A 23464-nucleotide genomic window follows, 5' to 3' on the forward strand; every position below is an offset into this window, starting at 1 on the left:
TGCAATGGTTCTGGTTCTGGGAAGCGGCCGCGCGGCCAGGTCTCCGGGCGGCGGAAGAGGAGGCGGCAGCGGAGGCCCCCGGGGGCCGGGAGGCCTGGGCTGCGGCTCCCTCGCCCCGCGGGCCGGCCGGGCCCGGCGGCTGGTGGGGGCCGAGCGGGGCGAGCGGGGCGAGCGCGGCCGCCTCGGACCCGGCGTGACTCTGGGCGTCCGGGCCGGCCTCTCCCCGCCGCCGCGGCCGCCTGCCCGCCTCGAGACACCTGTCAAGCCCCCTCGGCCGACCGGGCGCGCGCGGGGCTGGGGCCGCGGCGGGGCCGCGCTGGGGCGGCGCGGGGCGGGGCGGGGCGGGGGGCTGCGCGGGGCGGGCGGGGCGGGCGGGCGGGGCGGGGCGGCCGGGCCCCCTCCCCCGCCCCCCTGACGTCAGCCCCCGGCCGCGCGCGGCCGCTCACTAGGCGCTCGCCCTCCGGCCGGGAAGCATGGGGCGGCCCGGGCTCGCGTGCGCCCTGCTGCTCGCCGCCTGCTGCTGCTGCTGCCGCCGCGCCGCGGGTGAGTGGCCTCGCGGGGGACCCGCGCCCCGAGCGGCCCGGGCCCCGAACGGGGTGGCGGGGCAGGTCCTCGGTGCGGCGCGCCCGGGAGCGGGGCCGGCGGCGCGGGCGGCCCGGGGTGGGCGCTGCGGCGCGCGCTCCTCCTGCCCGGCGCCCCGGAGCCTCGCCTCGCGCGCGTGCGACTCCTGTTTGCAGCCAGTTTGCCGCCGGGATCCGGAGTATCCCGGGAGGAGGACGCGGGGGGCGGGCAGGAGGCTGCTGCCGGAGCGGGAGGGGGTGGGGCCGAGCCGCTGGGGTCGCTGGGGAGACCTTTGCCTCAGGTGCCCACTCGGGGGGCCCGCGGTTGGAGCGGCGGCCGGAGGCGCAGCTCGAGCGCATCCCCAAACCCCGAATCTTGCGCCCGCCTGTTGCTGGAAAAGGCAGCTTGCTTAGCAGGAGGGGGTGCGCCGACGCCTCCTCTCCCGCCTGGGCTTCGAGCCGGGCTGGAGGTGAGCGGGGGGGAGGGACGGCGGCTCCCGGACGAGCAGGGCGTTGGCAGGGGCCGGGCGGCGTGGGGCGCCTCGCGCCTGCCCGGGGGACCGGATCACAGGTGGCAGAAGCGAGGGATTGAGGGTGCCGGAGTGGAAGCGCCCCAGGCTTGTTACGCCTCCCGGAATGGGACCGCATTCAGGTGGGAAGAGCGCCGCTGCACCTCGGAGTTTTTCTCTGGAACTGCCTGGGAGCCCAGCGCTCCCGGGTCCACGCTGCCCTTGTATGGCCTGCAGCGGTGTCGCGTGTTTCTCTTGGCTCCTTTTCCCGGGTCCCAGCCGCTGTCCGGCGGGGGAAGGGGAGGGCTCGCCAGTACCCGGCTCGCTGGCCTCATGCCCAGTGCCTACAGCGTCCCAGGGGCACCCCCGGCTGCTGCCTCCCAAGCTGACTATTTCTGGGGAAAAGGCTAAATTGGGCTCCAGGCTGCAGTAGATCAGCCCCACTCTGCCCTGCTCCCCTGTCTCTGGGGAAACGGAGTCAGGGATCGGAGGGCCCCTGCTCTGGGTTAAAGACCTGCCCTCCTTGTCGGGGAGCCAGCCCCGGGCACCGGCCCGGCATCCCAGAGGCCAGCCAGATGGTAGTGAGTGACATCACCTCCTCACAGGGCAGGCGGCACGCTGGCACCACTGACGTCACTCTTGCCCACTGCCTGGCCCTTGCCCTGACCCCTGGGGGAGATTCTGACCCCTCGGTGCTCACAAAACTCCCAGATGAGGTCCTCTGAGTTGGTGGGATGTTCATGGAGGTACTGCTTAGGGAGCACGTGATGGGAGCTCTGGTCAGGGTTGGCCCACTGAGTCTTGTGGGACATTTGGGGAGGGCTCTTTGGGGGGCAGAGTAGTGATGTCTTCTCCTCAGTGAGGGGACACAATGGGGCCTGTGTGGCTCAGCCTGGCACATGCCGTGCATTCCCACATTCTGAGCTCACTGGAAGGGGTGGGAGTGTGGAAGGAAAGGGGCCTTCCTCTTGGCCCAGAGCCTGGTTGCCCCTTTGCCAGCCTCAACTGGAAAATGCTTGGTGCTCAGGGTGGGTGCTGCAATGACCAGGGACAGTCACCCTCAACTCCTCTGACCGGGGGTGGCAGGGGGAAGCGGGCTGCTTGGAGCTGCAGGTAGAAAGGGGTTGAGGGTTAGGAGGATAGAGCCCCCTCCGGACCCAAGTGGCAGGAGGAACAGCTGCAGGGAAGGGGGTGTGAGGGGAGGGCATGGAGAGCAGTTGGAGCTGACACAGCTGCTGGGACGTCCCTCCTGCACCCCCAGGTGTGCCCGGAGAGGCGGAGCCCCCCACGCCTGAGCTGGTGGAGGTGGAAGTGGGGGGCACAGCGCTTCTGAAGTGCGGTCCCTCCCATTCCCCCGGCAACTTCAGCCACGTGGACTGGTTTTCTGTGAGTGTGGGGGCCCCGGAGAGGGTGGCAGGGCGGGAGGCTGTACCCCGCCTGCTGCCCCAGTGTCTCACCAACTCTGAGACACATCCCCTTAGGTCCACAAGGAGAAGCCGACGCTCATCTTCCGCGTGCGCAAGGGCCAGGGCCAGAGCGAGCCTGGGGAGTACCAGCACCGGCTCAGCCTGCAGGACAGAGGGACCACTCTGGCCCTGACACACATCACGCCCCATGACGAGCGCATCTTCCTGTGCCAGGGCAAGCGGCCTCTGTCCCAGGAGCACCGAATCCAGCTCCGTGTCTACAGTGAGCGCCCCACCCCGTCTGTGCCTGGGGGACGGTGCGGGTGGTGGGAAATAGAGGTTCCAGCCCCTCATTTCTTCCCTCATAGAAGCTCCAGAGGAGCCAACCATCCTGGTCAATCCCTTGGGCATCTCGGTCAACAGTAAGGAACCAGTGGAGGTGAGACAGGCCGGGGTGGCCTGGGGGGCTTGGTGGGGTGTCAGGTGCCGGGAGACTCACACCCTGTCCTCCTCAGGTTGCTACCTGTGTGGGGAGAAACGGGTACCCCATTCCTCAAGTCATCTGGTATAAGAATGGCCAATCCCTGAAGGAGGAGAAGAACCGTGAGTCGCCCCCTCCCTGCCCTCAACAGCCAGGCACGTGGCTGCACACAGCGACCACCCTTCCTCTCACTGCACTTTGTTTTCTTCAAGTATACGAATGAGGCTTGACAATCTTTTCACGAGAATTTAAACTGCAGAAAATCTAGAAGGAAAATTGTCTTCCTGCCCCAGATCCCCTCCCAGGAGTAATCTTGGCCGTGAGTGTTTGTTCTTTCCGGCCGATTTCTGGGTGCTTCCTCAAGCAGATGGATACATGTAGGAGCCCGTCGGCTTTTATTTTTATCATTTAAACCAGTGGTTCTCGGGATCCCTGGGTGGCACAGCGGTTTGGCGCCTGCCTTTGGCCCAGGGCGCGATCCTGGAGACCCGAGATCAAATCCCACGTCAGGCTCCCGGTGCATGGAGCCTGCTTCTCCCTCTGCCTATGTCTCTGCCTCTCTCTCTCTCTCTCTATGTGACTATCATAAATAAATAAAAATTAAAAAAATAAATAAATAAATAAACCAGTGGTTCTCAACCAGGGGTGGCATAGCTCCCCCTCAGGGACGTTCAGCAAACATGGGGAGGTATTTCTAGTTGTTGTGAATGGAGAGGCGCTCCAGGCACCTGGTGGGCAGAGGCCAGGGGGCTGCTGGACAGGAGGACGGGACCCCCCACAGCACAGGTCACGCTGAGATTGAGAAACCCTGACCTGGATCGTTTTGCCCCCCACCCCCAGTAGCGCATACCACGGGGATGGGGTAGGGGAGCTAACCCCTCGTTGCCCTGATGGTGGACATCTGGAATGTTTCCTGGGCCCTTTTCCTCAGTCACCACAGCACCCCGTCCCTGTGTGCGTGTGCGTTAGTGTTGGCGGCGTGGGGAGATGACGAGCAGTAGAACCGCTGAGCTCAAGATCAGGGTTAGCGAGGCTTGCACTGTGCCTGGCCTTCCATGGCACCAGGGGTCCTTCTCAGGTGCCCCCCACCCCGGGGAACCCCAGAGACCATGGGGTAGGGGTGCAGGTGGGGCCGAAGCCGAGCCTCTCCACTTTCTTTGGCCCAGGGGTTCACATTCAGTCGTCCCAGATCGTGGAGTCCAGTGGTCTGTACACCTTGGAGAGCGTTCTGAAGGCCCAGCTGGCCAAAGAGGATAAAGATGCCCAGTTTTACTGTGAGCTCAACTACCGGCTGCCCAGCGGGAACCACATGAAGGAGTCTCAGGAAGTCACTGTCCAGGTTTTCTGTGAGTCCTGTGATGGTCCCGGGCTGAGCTGGTGGCAGCTAGCTCCGCTCCCCGGCGTGGGGACAGCTCGTGGGCTGAGGACCACTCCCTCTGTGCCCCTGCAGACCCGGCGGAGAAGGTGTGGCTGGAAGTGGAGCCCTCGGGAATGCTGAAGGAAGGGGACCGCGTGGAAATCAGGTGTTTGGCGGACGGCAACCCCCCGCCCCACTTCACCATCAGCAAGCAGGTACGGAGGGCGCCGTGCTGGGTGTCCACGGGCCGCGGGAGTGGCTGGAGGCACCCTCTGCTCACCCCTCTGCTCTCTCCCAGAACCTCAGCACCAAGGAGATAGAGGAGATGACGCCCGAAGACACGGGGACCCTGGTCTTGGAGTCTGCCCAGAAGGAGCACAGTGGGCTCTATCAGTGTCAGGGCCTGGACTTGGAAACCATGGCATCGCTGCTGAGCGACCAACAGGAGCTGCTGGTGAACTGTGAGGGGCCGGGGGGCCCAGGACAGGGGGACCAGGCGGGGGCAAGAGGGAACGTGCCCCGCCCCGCCCTGCCCAGGCTGACACCATTGCTGTGTCCCCAGACGTGTCTGATATCCGGGTGAGCCCTGCAGCCCCGGAGAGCCAGGAGGGCGACAGCCTCACCCTCGCCTGTGAGGCAGAGAGTAACCAAGCCGTGGAGTTCCAGTGGCTGAGAGAAAAGGTGCCCAGGCCGGCCTGGGGCTGCGGGCTGTGCGGGGATGCGCGGGGCCGGGAGTGAACCCCTGACCCCTCTCTCACCCCAGACGGGCCAGGTGCTGGAGAAGGGGCCGGTGCTCCAGTTACACAACCTGAAGCGCGAGGCCGGGGGAGGCTACCGCTGCGTGGCGACGGTGCCCAGCGTCCCTGGCCTGAACCGCACGCGGCTGGTCCATGTGGCCATTTTCGGTGAGGGGCCCTCTGGGCAGAGATCGGCGGCGCCCCCAAGCCGGGCGGTTTCAAGCTCTTGGGAGTCCCCCACAGCCCCCTGCTGCCCTGGGATGCTCCGGTGGGGACGGGAGGCAGGCTAGCAGGTTTGTGCCACACCTGCACCCCTCCCTCCCCCAGGGTCCCCGTGGATGATGCTGAAGGAGAGGAAGATGTGGGTGAGCGAGAACGCGGTGCTGAACCTGTCTTGTGAAGCCTCCGGACATCCCCGGCCCACCATCTCCTGGAGCGTCGAGGGCACGGTGAGCGGCCGCGCCTCGGCTGCCCGGGCCTAGGGATCCCTGAGGGGATCTCCCCACCCCTGAGCGCCGCCTCCATCCCTGCAGGCGCAGGAACGAGACCAGGACCCGCTGAGCGTCCTGAGCGTCCTGAGCGTCCTGGTGACCCCAGAGCTGCTGGAGACGGGTGCGGAGTGCGTGGCCTCCAACTCCCTGGGCAGGAACAGCACCACCATTTTCCTGGAGTTGGGTAAGGGCCTCATCCTGCGGCGTGGCGGGCGAGGGCGTGAGCCGGTGCTTTTCCCAGCCCAGCTCTCAACCCCTGTGACCGCTCAGCAGACTCCAGCAGAAGCACCGGGCCCCGCGTCTCCACCGCCAGCCCCTCTGTCAGAGCCAACAGCACCTCCACAGGTCAGCGGCCCCGGCATCCTCCTGCTGCCCTGGCCCTCCCCAGGGAGCCCTGCTGGAAGAGGGGAGTGGGGGGCCGTCTTCCGTCAGCCCTGGGTGGGGGGGGTGCGGGCAGTGGTGGGAACCGGGCCTCAGGGGCCGGGAGTGACTAGGAGCGTCTCTGTGGGACAGAGAAGAAGCTGCCAGAGCCAGAAAGCAAGGGTGTGGCCATTGTGGCTGTGACTGTGTGCGTCCTGGTCCTGGCTGTGCTGGGTGCTGTCCTCTATTTCTTCTACAAGAAGGGGAAGCTGCCATGCGGGCGGTCAGGCAAGCAAGAGATGTAAGCATGGTACCCTGCGCCCCCACCCAGCTTCTCGTGCCTGGGCAGGGACGACCCCTGCCCCCCCCACCCCTGCCCACTGGCCAGCTGCCATCACCCACACCTCCCTCCCGTTCATCGCCTGCTCCCTTCCCTGAGCTGGCCCCAGGGCACCTAAGAGTCCGTCACCCAGTCCACCATCTTTCCCAATGACCCTCCCTTTCCTTGCCCGAGATGCCAACTTCTTGCCTCCCTCCCTCCCTCCCTCCCAGCACACTGCCCCCGTCTCGTAAGAGCGAATTTGTAGTTGAAGTTAAGTCAGATAAGCTCCCAGAAGAGATGGGCCTCCTACAGGGCAGCAGCGGTGACAAGAGGGCGCCAGGAGACCAGGTAGGAAGCAGCTCCTGTGGCCAGCGCCTGCCACAGCTTCAGGTTTCGGGAGCAGCAGGGGCTGATGTCTCCCCAAACACTAACTCTGTCTCCCCCCTTCCTCCTCCTCTGTTGGAGACCGGGAGCAGGCCTGTCTCGGCTTCCTAACACTAGTCCCAGATGGTAGGGTGAGGCCAGTGGCCGAGGGAGCCTGAGCAAACACTGCCCGTCACCACCACCTTTTCCTCGACATTGCCGTGGCTCAGGTCACCAGGTGCAGTGTGGCCAGTCCAGTTCGGGGGCCTAGGCTCTCCCCACCCGCCACTCCCCCTGCTTCCCTCCACGCCTCATGCATCAGCTTCTGGCTTCAGTCCCTCTTCCCTTGAGCATTCATATTCACACCCCAGACTCCTTTCACTGTCCCTGCCACCCCCTGCCCCCTTACCTCTCCTCTTCCCGTTTCTAGGGAGAGAAATACATCGATCTGAGGCACTAACCAGCCCACCACACTGAGTGCCCTGCCCGCCTGGAAGGTTTTCTGTTCCCTGCTCCGCCCCTACCCCTCTTGTCGCTCAGGATGATCACCAAAGCCTCTAAAGTGGGCTCTGGAGAAGGTCCCTGCTCCAGCTGGCCTGCAGGCCCCGTTTCAGAGGGCAGAGCCATCCCAAGAAGGTCCTTTTCTGGGGACCTACCCGCCTCAGTCTTACTTTGTCGGGTGATGCTCATCCCAGGGAGGGGCCTAGCATCCGAGGAGTGGGAAGGTGTTTCTCACGCCAGGTTTTCTCTGTATACATATGGTGGATGTTCATACCTGTCCTCTGCCGGCAGCCAAACTAGGTAGCCTATTTATCTTGGGTTGGTTTCCTGCCCCAAAGGCTGGCTTTTTTTAGTTGTGTCGCTGAAGTGAGGAGCCATGGCTCCTCTCTGTTGGTGAAGTACGCTGCTCACACCAGTTCTGGAGCGTACCCCAGCATTCATGACAGGCAGCTGCCTACCTGACTCAGGAGGCCCTTTTGAGACCCACCTCTCTCTAGACAGAAGCAAGGATGGACTAGTATCATCCCTTAAAAAAATGTGTTGGGTCTCTCATTGCCCCTAAAGGGAGGAAGCTGGGCGGTTTTCCACAGTTAGGCCATTGAGCCCAAACCACCCACCTCCCAGTCAGGGAATCATGTCAGACTGAAAGGTGGGGTTAGGGGACAGAGATGAGGTCCAGACTGTCCTTTAGGATGATTAAGACTATAATTATACTAGCACCATACTTTAGGCCCTGACAGAAGGGCCCTAATGGGATGGTACTTAGGGATGAGAAGTGGGCCTGGCTAGAGCTTTGGGGTGTGTATGTGTATCTGTGTGCAGGTATGTATGTATATGTGGTTTTGTTAGGTTGTATGTAAATTTACAAATTCCCAATTATATATATGTGTGTGTGTGTGTGTGTGTGTGTGTGTGTATATATATATATATGAAAAATAAAGCTTAATTGTCCCAGAAATCTCATATTGCTTTTTATTCATCATGGGTACTGTGGCAGCCTGGGGCCTCTGGATCTGGGTGCAGTCCCAAAAGGAATACGAAACCCTCTCCATTTGGGAGTGGGGACCAGGGGTTTACCTCTGCTTCTGAGCAAATGGCTCAGGCTCTACCACAGAGGATGATGACCCTCCTTAGCAGCAACAAAGACACCCTGCCCACGGCAGCTTGCAGGGCCTGGTGGGCAAGGAGCTGTTGCCTTTCTCTTTCCTTTGCTGTCACGCAAACCTGCCTTGGGAGAGCAGTAGACTCACCTGCTGAGTCTGTAGCACTCCTACCCCCACGGAAGAGCAAGAACGCCAGTCTGCTACAACAAAAGAAACTTTATTTAAAAATACTTTTTGTTTTTTTACAGACATGGGTGCTTGAAAAAGCTCTTTAGTTAACTGTGTATGGAAATGAAAAAAAATTAATAAATAACATTAGTATAACAGACCTCTAAACATTAATACATTGGCAAAACAAAAGGGACTTAAAATTGAAAATGAATCTTAAAGCTCTGCTCTTCTCTGTAAGAATATTTACCTTCTGTTTTTCTTATTCTTTACAGGTGAGAATGATTAAATACTGCTAATATAAATTTTTTTATATTAATGACACATTTTTAAAATAGTCCACAAAAATGTCATCTAAGTTTTCGTTTTATTTTTAACACTGATATACAAATTGGGACTCTTTATTCTGGAGAAAGCATCAAGTTCTCCTCAGCCCCACCCAGGCCAAGAATGTCAAAATCCTAAAGAGGGAGGACTTGAGAAAGAATTGTTTCTCTCCCAATTCTTTATTAGTTAAAGGCAGGGAAGAACTGAAAAGGGAAAGGGAGAAGTAAAATATGTAGAAAACATTTTTTTTTTCTTTGCTGAAACCCACAGTGGCCACAATCCTGAGGACAGGCTCTGGCACGTGGTCCTTGCTGCCTTTCCCAGGGGAAAACTGGACTCTGCAGAGGGCACTGGCTGCTTAATGCTTTAAGACTGAAGTCTTCAAATAAAAGGAGAGCCAAGTCTAAAGGGAGAGGCATGAGGTCTATCTAGGCCAGTTCAGGATCCAGCAAAAAAGAAAAGACACAAATGAACAACCTCCCATTGTCAGCAGAGTCCATCCTATACTCTTCCACGCAGTCGGGTCATGAATATAGGACCAGGAAACTGGCACACTTAAAGTGGACCAGAGTATACCTGGAAATCCTGGGACAGTTGCTCTCCTCTTGCTGGAAACAGAGCATTCAACCTGACATCCAACCTCAATTCTGATTGGAACCACCCAAACGATCCCAGGGTAATGCTTGCTTCTTCCGACAAAGCATCATGGCAGGGAGAAGGGACGGTGGACGGTGACCTGCCACACTTATGTGCCATCTCTCTATCCACACACAGTGTTTCCTCCTCCCCCCCCTAGTCCGTAAGAACGGACACTCAAGGTAGAGGAGCTAAGACTCTGGTATTTCCATATTAAGTCCTAAAATGCAGCCTGGGATACAGTGCTGCCTTAGAAAGGCACAAAATGTTTGGCTTTTTTTTTTTTTTCAGTGTGCTAAAAATTGTTCTGTTTTGAATAAAGGAAAAAGATATATAAGGTTAAAAATCCCAAGTCACCACAGCCAGAAAGCAAATGTAGGAGGTACCTAATAGCTGCCATGCCCCTACCACATGTTTCAGCAGGAGGTCAAGGCCAAGACACTGAGACGGGTAAGTCAGGAGGCATCCACTCTCATGGGCACTGTGCCTACAGGCTCACCCAGACAGCAGGAGGAGGAAGCCAAGGAAGAGAAAACACGTGGTCTACAGACTCATAAGTAGTTCTCTGCCTCTTCAGTTTCCAGAAGCCACGAGCATGGCTACCCTCACCCCTAACAGGGTCAGAGGTAGGTAGGGAGGAGGGAATGGACACACGGGGCACAGTGACACGCATGTACAGAAGAGCACTAACTTTGAGCACACAGTCTGGCCCGCACCCAGTACCTGCCCCCCCCTGCTGAGCGGGAAGCGGGGCAAGGCCTGAGGAGTTGCAAGTCACTTGCCACGTGCAACTCCTGAGCCACCCCACTCTCTGGACTCCCAGTGTGGTTCAGGGGCGGAAGGAGAATTTGTGAGAGGCAATCCAGAGGTGCCTCTCATGTTCATTTTAGGAAGCAGTCGGGAATACGGAGCCGGGTAAGCACAGCTCTGCTGATCTGTCTGGCTGCCTAATCAGGAGAAGGGCTGAGGCTGGCTTTCAGCCTTTGCTCTGTACAAAATGAGGGAGTGGTCCACCACATTTTTCTCAAGCACTACACAAGGGAAGGGGCAGGGAGATCTCCAGACAGCTGTTACTCCTGGTGAACAGCTGGCCCTTCAGAAGGGCTCTTTGACTTTCCCATCTCAATGCAAATGAGCCTCCACACGGCCCCATCCCTATGTCCCCCACCTCATACTCTGGTGCTACCTTTTAGAGCCAAAAAAACACTTACCCGCCCCCCTCCCCCTTTGAAACCAACCCAGATCTCCTAGGACACAGAGGCACACAGTGCTGCTGCTGTCCCTCTGCTCCTTAATTCTGGAGCCGAGTCCAGAATATCAAATGCAAAGGCTAACAACCCACCCTTCCTCCTGTGCCTCAAAATGTGTATCTTTGGATTACTAGGTTCCTTCTGTGTATTCCAAACGACTCCAAGAGCTTAAAAAAGTTACAAGTGATTATGAAATGCCTTAATAACATGGGACAGACCCTAGGATGAGGTAAGTAAGATCAAAACACTTAGGCAGGCAGAAGCAGTTTTTAAAAAATCAAAAACACACAGGCTTTGATACAGGACTATTAAAAAAGCAAGGGGACAGGCAAGACCAGGGTTTCCGGTCTAAAGGGCTCTCAGTCAAAACTCTCCTTTAAACTGGAGTCCACATCTAATTTATATCCTGGCAACTGTCCCAACTATTCTATATTCCTGCTGGCTACAGGGAAGTAGTTTCTGAGGGACCTCGGAAGGCCAGCCTAGGAATATTACCGCAGAGCTCTCCTCACGCAGCAAAGACCAGGAAGGGTGAGGAGGGCAGGGAGGGCCATGGGCCATGCGCCCCCAGAATGAATATATTTTCAGCGCTAAAACCTGAAGAGAGCCCAGAAGTCCATGGGCGGTGGAATCTGGGACCTGCTCTCCAAGTAATATGAAAGGAGGCTAAAAACCTGAGATTGAATGAAGGCGAAGAAATGTCACCTAAGAATAGACTAGCTCCACAACAGGAGAAACTGGTCCTGAAGAGGGAGGGAAGAAATCTTGGATGCCAAGACCGATAAAGGGAATTAAAACAGGAAATAAAACAAAGATGACAGAAACCCGAATTAGGTGAAACCTAACAATTTCTTCAATATCCCAGATATAGTCCCATGCCTGCCTTTCCATTCTCAAAAAAAAAAAAAAAGGGGGAGGGGGGCCAGTACTACAGTTTTGCTCCTAAAATACTTGTAGGGTATCTGTCCCATCTAAAAAGCCTCTTCTCTGAGAGCCCTCCTCCACCCCCCGCCAGAGGGAGCACACCACTGCCACCCCTGTGCCCAGGCTGACCAATCAGGGGCAGACACCCGAGCAAGGTGCTGGGCTGAGCATGTATTTTCTTGAGAATATGACTAAGAGGTACGGGGAATCTGTGTAGGATGATCCCAAGAGCTGGGAGGTCATGTGGACCTATGGACTGGGGTGTCTAGTCTGGGGCTGTATATGACAAGAGGGAGAAAGGACTGGTGCAAATTTTGACAGTCCCAGCTCCATGTGAGAATCCACTGTTACTTCCTATAACTGGAATCTGTAAAATACCTGCATCCTCATGGTTTCCTCCTTTCTTTAGCCTGAACGCCTATTTCTTGCACCTAAAGGATTCCTAAACAAGACAGTCAAAGATAAAAAACTGTAACCTCTTTCCACTGTGCACCCTCCTCCATGTATTCAATGGCTTGAGGAGTATCTAAAGAAAGACTGTGAACACAGGCTGAAGTCAAAGTGGTGCTGGTACCACTCCACGATGACTTAGAATACTTCAGATTGAATTTCTAAAGTCTGCAAGTCTAGCAGGAGAACAGTAACATGTGCTCCCTGATGCAAAGTCCTAGGGTCATCCTAAGCTCCCTGCCCAGGGAGGGAAAGGCTGGCATTTCTGAGAAGTGATGAAGGTCCATCTATTTTAGTGCCCAGCTCTTGGGAGACCATAGAAATCTGTTAAAGACCAGGACCCAACAATAGGTATCCATCCGTCCCCCACACCTTCAGCCCTTCTAGGGCACGGGAGTAGCTGCAAAGATTGTTGAAAGACTTGGAAAACAAGTCCCAAAGAGAATGGGAGATAGTGACAGGTCCGAGGAAGGTGACAAGGAAACTTCACAACAAGGGGGAGTAAGGACTCAAGAAGCTCAGTAAAAAGATCAAGGAAGGCACTGGACTGGAGAGGGGACTGTGGGCAAATGCTCTGCTTAAACATTTAACTGCCCCACTATGCAACTCTGAGCCAACATGAGCCTCAACCCACCCCCCAGATTCCACTGAGATGCATCCAAGATGGCGGGTACCCACGAGACTGACATGCGCAATCTCCCAGACATCATCAAAGCTCTAGGAAGACAACAGGAGTTAACGGAAAAGCCCTGCAGGGATTTTACCCAGGACAGCTCTATAAGGAATACACACTGAGCAATCTTTTTGGGAAGGGCAATTTTAGGGCCAAATGCAAGTGCCAGGCGGCCCAAGTGCAATCTACCAGCACCATGTGGTGGTAGGGAAGAACTTGGGGCTGGCACTTACGGCACATGGGAACAACTCATCAACAATTGCTGAATGAGCAAGCTAATTGGTACACAGTCAGGCCAATAGTCAGAAAACCATTCTCCCCTGGGCAGCGGTCATCAAAGGTAGAAAGGCAATGGCAGAAAGGGGAAGCTGCAGCTTAGGAAGAAGGCTTATAACCCTGACTGTCTGACGTGAGGTAGGAGAATATTCTGCGTCGACACCTGCACCAACCATCCACAGACAGGTGTCGACCTTGTTAAGGGTGCCTGAAAGAGAATACAGAGCTTGGTCCCTACTATGCTAGCAAATTTACAGAAATTATCATTTGTACATTTGCTGTTTGGACCATGAATTACAGTTTACTTTTCTACAGAGGAAATAAATACTTGAAGTATGAAGAACAGTGACCACCCTCCCCACCCCCCCATTTTAATCCACAAGACAGCTAACTGATACTAACAGTACTCTCCCCCATCCTGGGCCCTGGTGTGTGTGGGTAAGAGAACAGAAGAGTAAAGTGTGTAGGGCTGGGGCCAGGGGAAGACCATGGCCATCCACAGGTACACATTGCTATTTACATAAACAGTAACAGGTAAACGCTGAGATGAGAAACTGCCCCATCTCTTCATTTCTTCAAGGGAGGTATATCACAGAGCCCGCAGGTTTTTCCACTTTGAGAACCCCTGACTTGAGTGGGAGGAGCATGGCTGAGGCAGTGGACTCCCTACTGCAAGGCAGCCACCGAGACGATGAGGCAGGCTGCACAGAGCAAGCCAGACAGAGGGAAAGCAGGAGACAGGATTGAAGATTGAATGCCTAACGCATTCAAGAAAATGTCAAAGTGGCTTTTATCTTATCCACCTGGGAAGTTATCAGAGAAGGAACCACTTGTGATTTGGAAGAAGAGAGAGGAGCAGTGTTTCCCTAGAATTGCAAGGCTCAGAGCCCACTTCTGAAAGAGCCATACTAAATTCAGAGCAGAGCCTAGGAAGGAAAAACTACCATACAACTATATGGAGGGGAAGGAGTTATTTGTGCCCCAGTTCAAGGAAAATTTAAGCAATTAAGGTTTTGGAAGTACCCTCAAAACAAATGCCCATGTGGAAAGCCTCCCTGAAGCTACTCTGCTGGCAGTCTGAGGCCTGGAACGAGCTTTAAGCACCCAACAGGGGCAAACCTCACAGAATGGTCTGACACCTGGAAAGCCCATAGACACGCAGCTGACAGGCCAATGACCAAGGCAGTCACTGATGTGTGCGGCCAACGCTGGGATGCCCCAGGAGCCACATGGGTACTCCATTAGGAAAAAAGGGATGAACTTGCCCTTAGCCTGTGTAAGTAAGGACAGAATTTCCAAAGAAGACTTGGGATACACTGAATAGGTGAGAGAGAGGCAGAACAGGTGCTCTGTTCTCTTGACATATCTTCAGGCTATGGACAATGTCTCCAGACAAGGAAAATTTTCAGTGTGGACAAGGCGTGGAAAATGCTGCCATTTTATCTAGTTCTTTGTCTGGGTCTTCAGCATCTAAACAAAACACAAAATGAATGTTAACACAAATGCAACACTATCCATACTGGCTTTTAGAAGGAGATGCTAGGTTACTGCTTCCCATTCACTGCCACCATCCCAGCTTCCAGCGGCACCCAGGCAGGACCTCTTGCACCTGATGGTGAGCTGTGCTGTTCGCCACCAGGTAGAGCAGACCCTGGGGAACCATGGCAAATCAACAAGCAATCCTGTGTCATCTACCTTGGGAAGGTAAATGGCTCTGAGGCATAAAGCCAAAAGGTCCAGGAACAGCTAAAAGCCAAGAGAAGAGTCAGAAAAAGTTTTAGTTCCACAGATGAAAAAGATGGGAAAGAACACGGACCTAAAGAGATTTGTTTCTGTCTGCATCTAAAAACAAAAGCAAAAAATAAAAATAAATTAAAAAAAAAAGACAAAAGCATGGTTTAGATTTTGAGGGGAGATTTATCAAAGTGTAAGCTTGTTTCTGACAAGCGGGAGGGTACGGCCTGCAAGGAAAGTGAGCAAAGACCAGACAGCGTGCTGACGAGGGGTCACTTTGCAGCATCTATAGGAACCGACTCATGGGTGCCCTACACCAGACCTTACCAACCTGCAACCACGCACACAGCTAGGCTTTTTGCATCCTGTCTGATGACAGTCAAGTCATTTGTCACACACCATGATGTCTAATTACTGTGGAGAATGCGGTTAGGGAAGAGTAGAGAGCACAACGGTGAAAGGGAGAGGGAGGAGATGCTCCAAGCCACAGGCACAGGCGAAACCCAAGTCGTTGGGTGGCATCAATGCAGGACAGTGCTAATTATCAGCCAAATGCTTGTGCTACCATGGGTGGTATCCTCCTTGTTCTTCAAGGGCAAAGAAAAAAAAACCTCTTCTGAAACTATAACCTGGCTCTTGTTCAAAGGGAGACACCCAGACAAGCTGGAATTAACTCACCGGGAAGAAAAACCAAACAGATCCTGACTGGCTATTTCGTGCATCTTCTGCAAAAACAAGGTAAAGAGTATGTCAATGAAGCTTCCTAAAGTTTTGTGGTATTCAGGCCAGAAAGCCATGCTGGAGAAAATGTTCTTCCCTTCCCATTAAGTAGTAGAAAAACTCATGACCTACATTAGAACACATACCTGGCACCAAGGCAACGGACTCCCACAGACTATCTTCTGGGGAGAGCATGGAATGTATTTGAAGGCCTCTATCTCAAACCAGTCATTATGCAATTAGGATAATTAAAACATCTTATTTTAACAGATTCAATGTTCCTATAGAAACAGTGCTTTGGAGTGACCAGTGTTAGCTGCTAGGATCAAACATGACTATAATGATACAGCAACAGTACTTTTCTTTTTCCCCGACCTATCTACCAAACAAACCAACACCATCACACATAATAAAGAACATCCTATAAGCCACTTGGCCTCAGTAAGCCTGGTCAGAGCAAGCCCACTGCCAATGATAGACACTGAGGAGGCGGCAGGGGACAGGACACAGGGAGGGTGTTCTAAAAATACAAGACTCGAGCTATGCACATGGTAATCCAAGCTGTAGGGGAGTGTTGAAGTTGTACTACACGCCGGGGTTGAGTATCATACCACAGTAGATGGAAGTTTTTAGACAATTCCTTCCTACACCTCTTGTGCTAATTCCCTGCCCGGGATTAACACACACAGCAGGTTCATCTTATAATCACAGGAAACACGCCACCACAGACAGACACACACACACACACACACAACCACATCCTTAACCCAAGGAAGAAGTCTCAAGTCCCCAGTGAGGATTTACAGCACAATACTTCTCCCACTGCTTTCTAGACTGTTCCCCAGGTAGCTACCATTTAATAAAAATCCACACTCTAAGTGGGGACTGAAGGACACCTTCAAATCCACTATCAAAACAAATAAAATAATAAAACACACTAGCTGCTCCATGTTCATTCCACTGCTTTGAAATCTGGGAACCACAGAAGTGGAATCCTCACAGAGAGGGCAAGACTTCACTGTGAAGTCTCCAAAGGAACCTCTCCCCTTTGAGTTGTCCCCCAGGGAAGAGTGCCCGGCTCACTGGTCCTCTGATGCCGCATCAGGGAGAGGTGTGCTAGGTGGCTACGTGGGCGGGAGAAGAGATAGAAACAAATTCCCGGAGGATGTTCTTGGCCATTTCAATGTTGTTGTGGGCAATGACCAGAGCTTTCTGAATGTCCTGGTAGGAGTATCCCTGGCTCAGGAGGTTCTCAATCTCACTGGAGAGCTGTGGTGAGGCAGCAGCGGCACCACCCTGCTGACAGCTGCCTGCTTTTCGTTCAGAGTTGATTCTCCGAGGGAACGGTTTGGGAGGCCTTTCAGGAACTTGGGAACCCTCAGTGAAGTCTAGAAGAAATCAAACAGAAAAGATTTGCAAATCTGGGGGGTGAGGGGAACCCTCCTTTAGTGGCCGTAGGAACAATGTGCTAGGATCAAGATATTGCTGACCCATTGGAACCGGCTACTTGGGCTCTCAGAGGGCTGGGTTTTACTGGTTCCAGGGTTGTAGCAGCTAGCCTCCTCCTCCTTCTCCCAGCAGGAGCAGCCTTCTGAAATATAGCAGGCACCTGCTCCATTTGACAGTAGCACTGCTGCCCCAAGCATGGACACGTGCATCCACATTATGCTTTATACACTTTGTGACAAGTTTTCACGCACAGTAGTGCCTGGATAGATCGATTATTTTTTAATTTGAGAGAGAGAGCATGCACAAGCAGGGGCAGGGAGGAGGCAGAACAAGAGGGAGAAGCAGACTCCCCACTGAGCAGGAAGCACCACTGGGGGGGTCCAATCCCTGGACCCTGAGATCATGACCTGAGCCATCCAGGTGCCCCATGCCTCAATTATTTAAAATAACTTTTCTGAGAGGGTCAGAGAAGACACTCAATTTCTACCTTTTACAAATAAGGACAACAGAAAGAAGCCTAAGTTGCAGCGGAGAAGCATGAAACGAGGCTGGGTGGGTGGGGATCACAGCCTGTCTCGGCAACTGGATGCTGTCTTTTTCACCAGCTGTCCTGAGCATGGTCTTCAGTTTCCAAAGTGACAGCAACTCTGGCTGCTGCCCTCCCAGGCAGCCACAGGTGCAAGGGCAACCCCTAACAGTCAAGGTCCAAATGTAGGCTGGCTCCAAGCCCACTTGGTGTGCCTTCCAGAGCCACCATGCCCTTCTTGCAATGGAACAGGGCCCAGAAGTCAGAAACATGTGCTCTTGAACTATCCAGCTTCGTTACCAGTGTCATGATAGACACTCAGAAGAACCAGTAGTCCTACCTACTATCAGCCAGGAGGAACCAGGGTGTGTGATGAAGGCCCTCATTTCTACATCTGCCAGAATCCTAAAGAACTTGACTACAGTTTAACATCCTAATCAGGACCTGGGACCAACTTCCCTCCCATTTAGACTAAAATCTGGCGACAAAAGCGCTGTCACCAGGTGATCACTTCTGCTGCAGCGCAAACCAGGAGCCATACAGCAATTCAGTGCCAACCCAAGCTGGCCTGGAGACTCACTTGTGGTGGGATCGCCTTCCAGAGACAACCAGCCAAAGGAGGAACTGGCATTGGAGATGTCTGAGAGAGTCCGGCGGGCCAGCACTGCTGGCATGGGCGGCTTAGGGACATCATACCCGTCCTCCTCATTTTCTGATTCCTCGGGGCCGGTGCTGATGTGGGCTGCAGCCAGACTCCCTTCACCTAGAGAAAAGTGTGTGCTATTATCTTCTTCTCACACACCCCGTCTGCTAACACAGCTCACCGACAGGCATCCATTCATTCCCGCATGTATGGCATCAAAGTTACTGACTGCCTACCACAGGCCAACCACCACATGAGGCCCTGTGGGTAGAGATAAAGGAACAGAGAAAACGTCGTCTGCACCAACCCTGCAGTTCTGCTTTCCTAAGCACAGCAAAAACTACCCTTGCCAACACTGACAGCTGCTGACACCAAAGACTCAGTGCCATTTTACAGCATTCATTCACACGTCTATCGGCATTTCACCTCAGAGGATCAGCCAAAGAGCCTGTGTGTGCTGCCTTCTTGAACTTTCCATTTGGGAAGCTGGTTGATATGGGAATGGAGTATTCACCACCCACACATAAAAGAATTTCATCAATGCTAAAAAGCAAAGGAACTAAAAGGGAGCTGCCAGCACTGTGGGCCCAGGCCCTACAACCCAAATGTCTCTAAGGCCCTGGAAGTATGAAAAAGCACATTAGGGAACTAGCTGTGGGAACAGGAAACAAAAGGAGGGTTTTATTGCCCATGGATCAAAGATATTGTGCAAAGGAAATCATTTAAAAGAAGTTTCTGCTTATATCAAGCTGTCTCAAGCAGTCAAATATTACAGGCTCACTCCCATGGCACAGCCAGGACTTTCCAGGTGGCAGAATGGCTACTCACCAAAGGTGCTGCTCTCTGTGACAGATGGTGTCGCTTGGGACTGAATATTATACATTGCTTCATATGTGCAGCTATCGATCTGCTGGTCACAATCACATGCTCTGAACCAGAAGGAAAGGACAAAATGATCTTCAGAAATAGAACTGTTACCTGCAAACTTAGTTGAAGACTCAACTATTCTTAACTATTTAGATCCAGAGTCTATCAAGATAACACATTTGCCAGGGTCACTATTAAATGTCCTAAGATTGACTCTAACAATGCATAAGAGAGATGTATTTTTGAAGTTGACTTTGACAGTGAGAAAGTGTAAGTGCTTCTAGCTGCAAGAGGCCAAACATTATGGGCTCCATACATCTGCTTCCATTCTGCTTTAACTCTGGCTGGAAGACACTACATAGACAGCAACCAAGCAGGTGAGTGGTGTCATCTGAATTCCCAGATGGGATTATTGTGAACCTACCGTGAACTCTGGGTTGTCTCCAAAGGCCGTTTCCCATCTGGCTTTGGAAGCCCTAGAGGTCTAGAGGAGGGGGTCATATACTCTGTGTCCTCCTCACCTTCACACTGCTCCCCAGGGGGCAGCTTTGGCACAGGAAGAGGCCTGCAAAGTAAAGGATAAAAGAAAGAAAATGAAAACAATTTAACAAGCTGCAAAATGTGCAAGTATGAAAGGAGTACCTTTGACGCAGGCCATGACTCAAATCTGACAGAGCAAAACAAATGCCACCTAGGGAACTATATTACTCCTCCTCACCAAGAAAGGTAATTATTACAAAAGGCACTCAAAGACTTTGACTTTCAGCTGACCACAGATGCAGCTATGTTGCGTATGACGGCTTACACAAGGACAGTACTTGATACTGAAGAGCCTCAGTCACAAATAAGTTGAAGTCCCAGTCCAAGGGCTGGTTTGCCAGTTTTTCTCTTGCTGGGCATGAAACGAGAAGCTGCAGTGGCTTTCTGACAATATGCTAGGAGCCTATACCAAATCCCAATTCTACAATCTACCTACAGTTTCAAAGAATATACAGCTTGTCAAAAGCTTTCTCGTATGTTATCTCCTAGCATAAACAGCTTTTCTCATTTTATGTAAAAAAAAAAAATCTGACGTAAGGAGACCAAGAGCCTTGGTAAGTTGGCATTAATTCTGAGACTAGACCTCCATCTTCTGACTCCTGCTTCAGGGATCTTGCCATTAATACCCGAAGCTCTCACCCAGAAACTTCTGAACCAAAATTTCTGCTACCCACTCCTTAAAACCAAAGACAAAAACAAAATTAACAAGAAAAAAAAAAATCACAAATTGAGAAACATGCGCATGAGCGTAAGCGCCCAAACGCACGTGCACACGCACTCACCCACAACTATTGGTAATGTGAGTTAAAGAGGGTATCTCCTCCCTTCCTCTTTAGACTTTTTCCGCACATCTTAAACAGTCTATAACTATACTGGATTTCTCTGTGTTTACTCAATGTTATTTTTCCCAATTATAAAAGCAATAGCTGATTATAAGACACATAAATGCTACAGAAACCTAACACAGTCCCTATAATCTAACTTGAGATTTTTTTCTCATGTCTACATATTACTTCATTTGTGGGTTTCATGCTAAAGTTCTGAGGTGGAAATGTATTAGTATCTACAGCTTGCTGTGAAATGTGTCCAGAAAGACAGACTGATGGATGGACAGTACAGATAGAGGGGCACCTGGCTGGCTGAGTCATGAAGCATGCAACTCTTGATCTCAGAATTGTAGGTCTGAACCCAACACTGGGTACAGAGATTATTTAAAAAAAAAAAAAAAAAAAAGTACAGATGTGATAAAACAAGGATAAGAAAATGCTAATGGAACCCAGTGGGGAGTATATGGATGCTCACTGTACAAATCTGTCACCCTGATTCTTTTTTTTTTTTTTTTTGTCACCCTGATTCTATGCTGGAAACTTTTCGTAATACACTGTTCAAGGGAAAAACCTATAATGATTAAGAAAAAATATCAACTATTAGTAAAAATATATGGAAATGGGTACTTTCTTATATAGTTTTAGAAGAAATTATTACTTTTCTAGAGTATAATTCAGCAAAAGTATTTTTCCAAATATGTAAACCCTTGGATGCCAAAATTCCATTTCTAAGAATTTTCCCTAGGGAAATAATCAAGAATATTCACTATAGCATTATTTTTGATACTGAAAATATAGGTGACAACCTGTCAAATAATAATGTACTGAATAAAGGAACTTCTTTCTTTTTTCTTTTCTTTATTTCTTTCTTTCTTTCCTTTTAAAGATTTTATTTATTTATTCATAAGAGACACAGAGAGAGAGAGAAAGAGAGAGAGGCAGAGACACAGGCAGCGACACAGACAGAGGGAGAAGCAAGCTCCATGCAGGGAGCCTGATGGGGGACTTGATCCCAGAACTCCGGGATCACACCCTGAGTGTGAAGGCAGACGCTCAACTGCCAAGCCACCCGGACGTCCCAATAAAGGAGCCTTTTAAAAAAAGGTATGAGAGGGCAGCCCAGGTGGCTCAGCAGTTTAGTGCCGCCTTCAGCCCAGGGCCTGATCCTGGAGACCCAGTATCGAGTCCCGTGTCAGGCTTCCTACATGGAGCCTGCTTTTTCCTCTGCCTGTGTCTGCCCCTGCCCCTCTCTCTCTGTCTCTCATGAATAAATAAAAAAAAATAAAAATCTTAAAAAAAAAAAAATCAAGAAAGATCTCAAATCAACCTAACTTTTCAACTTAAGCAACTGAACCAACTAAACCCCAGGTTAGCAGAAGAAAGGAAGCAATGAAGACTAGAGCAGAAGTAAAAAAAAAAAAAAAACCAGAAAAAAATCAATGACACCAAAAGTTGGTTCTTCAGAAAGGTCAACAGAACCGACAAACTTTACCTAGATAGACTAAGAAAAGAGAGAAGACTCCAATTACTAAAACTCAGAAACTAAAGTGGAGACATTACTACGGATTCTATAGAAATAAAAAGGTTTTAAAGAGAGTACTATGGATATTATATACCAAAAAAATTGTATAACTTAGATGAAGTGGACAAATTCCTAGCAACAAATACTTATCAAGATTAAAACACAAAAAACTGAAAATCTGAATAGACTTATAGGAGATTGATCCTATAATCAAAAATTTGCCAACAAAGAAAAACCATGTACCTGACAGCTTCACTGGTGAATGCTGCCAAACATTTAATAAAAAACAAATACCAATTCTTTTTAAATAGCTCCAAAAACTTGCAGAGGGAACACTTCCTAACTCATTCTGAGAATGGCACAGTCATGAAAGAAGGCCAGACAAGGACACTAAAAGAAAATAACAGACCAATATCCCTTATGAACACTTATGCAAAAGTTCACCAGCAAAATACCAGAAAAAAAAGTTCAGCATTATATAGGATTATATATAAGTGGGATTTATACCTGGAATGCAAGGATGGCTCAATATAAAAAACTAATATAGAGATTAATATAAATATAGCACATTAACACACAATCATCTCACTTGGTGCAGAAAAGCATTTGACAAAATTTAACACCCTTTTATGACAAAAACACTCAACTAAAATAGGAATGAAAGTACCTAACATAACAAAAGCCATCTATGAAACGCCTATAGCAAGCAAGCATCATACTCAATGGTCAAAGACTGAAAGCTTTTCCTGAAGGATCAGTAACAAGGCAAGGATGTCTACTTCTATCATTCCTACTCAAGACAGTACTGGAATTTCTAGCCAGATTAGGCAAGAAAAAGAAATAAACGTCATCCATATCAGAAAAGAAGAAAAATTATCTGTTTGCAGATGATATCTCATATGTAGAAAAGCCTAAAGATGCCACAAAAAAGGGTGTCAGAACTAAAAGATGAATTCTGCAAGTAAAAGGATACTAAGTTCAACATACACAAAAGTCACCTTTCTATACAGAATGAACAATAGGGAAAGGAAATTTAAACAATTCCAACTGCAACAGAATCATAAAGAATACTTAGGCATTAACTAAAGTGGTGAAAGACTTATGCAATAAAAACTATAAAACACTACTGATAGGGGCACCTGGGTGGCAGGGCTGGTTAAGCATCTGCCTTTCGCTCAAGTCTTGATCCTGTGGTCCTGGGACTGAGCCCCACATGGGGCTCCCTGCTCAGCAGGGAGTCTGCTTCTTCCTCTCCCTCTGCCTCTCCCCCAGCTTGTGCTCCCTCTCAAATAAATAAAATCTTTTAAAAAAATGGGCGGGGGGATGTCAAAACTATTCAATGGGAAAGAACAGTCTTTTCAACAATGGTGAGGGGAAAACTGGGTATCTACATGTAAAAGAATGAAACTAGACCCTTACCTAACGCTACATGCCTGGGTGGTTCAGTCAGTTAAGCATCTGACTCTTGATTTCAGCTCAGGTCATAATCTCAGGGTTGTGAGATTGAGTCCTGCATCAGGCTCTGCACTGGGCATGGAGCCTGCTTAATTAAGATTATCTTTCTCTCTCTCTTTCCTCCTCTGGCCCTCCCCACCTCTTCCTCTCTCCAAAAACAAAATGAAACAAAACAAAAAAGCCAAAACCCAAAACTAATCAAGGAGCTACATGTAAGACTAAAAATCTTAAGACAAGCTGTAAGACAAAAGTTTCATGACACTGGATTTGGCAACAATTTCTTGGAT

General features: G+C 51.3%; 2 protein-coding genes across 8 annotated transcripts in view; one reads left to right on the top strand and one right to left on the bottom strand.

Annotated features, from left to right (window-relative positions):
- Nucleotides 1-422: 422 nt before the first annotated feature.
- Nucleotides 423-8045, top strand: MCAM (melanoma cell adhesion molecule). 4 transcript variants are annotated; one of them, XM_025465254.3, is made up of 16 exons: nucleotides 423-543; nucleotides 2331-2455; nucleotides 2551-2758; nucleotides 2844-2914; nucleotides 2991-3078; nucleotides 4123-4302; nucleotides 4407-4528; nucleotides 4612-4774; nucleotides 4876-4994; nucleotides 5077-5218; nucleotides 5378-5499; nucleotides 5584-5725; nucleotides 5812-5886; nucleotides 6055-6202; nucleotides 6454-6571; nucleotides 7017-8045. In XM_025465254.3, the coding sequence occupies exons 1-16, from the start codon at nucleotides 474-476 to the stop codon at nucleotides 7044-7046; spliced, it is 1923 nt and encodes a 640-aa protein (XP_025321039.1). In that variant the 5' UTR covers nucleotides 423-473; the 3' UTR covers nucleotides 7047-8045. The 4 variants fall into 4 exon arrangements, with proteins under 4 accessions (XP_025321039.1, XP_035572688.1, XP_048965835.1 ...); XM_035716795.2 differs by having other exon boundaries at nucleotides 5815-5886; XM_049109878.1 differs by lacking the exon at nucleotides 6454-6571.
- A 343-nt stretch (nucleotides 8046-8388) lies between these two features.
- The window catches only part of CBL (Cbl proto-oncogene), a 78160-nt gene continuing 63084 nt past the window's right edge, over nucleotides 8389-23464 (bottom strand). For all 4 annotated transcript variants that reach the window (XM_035716791.2, XM_035716792.2, XM_025465251.3 and 1 more), the window contains 4 exons: nucleotides 19258-19398; nucleotides 18795-18895; nucleotides 17904-18086; nucleotides 8389-16736 (listed from right to left, as the gene is read on the bottom strand). In XM_035716791.2, coding sequence (XP_035572684.2) covers nucleotides 16465-16736; nucleotides 17904-18086; nucleotides 18795-18895; nucleotides 19258-19398 — 697 coding nt within the window. In that variant the 3' untranslated portion in view covers nucleotides 8389-16464. The remainder of the gene's footprint in view (nucleotides 16737-17903; nucleotides 18087-18794; nucleotides 18896-19257; nucleotides 19399-23464) is intronic.

Source organism: Canis lupus, chromosome 5 (assembly GCF_003254725.2).
Source record: "Canis lupus dingo isolate Sandy chromosome 5, ASM325472v2, whole genome shotgun sequence".
Classification (NCBI taxonomy): Eukaryota; Metazoa; Chordata; class Mammalia; order Carnivora; family Canidae; genus Canis; species Canis lupus.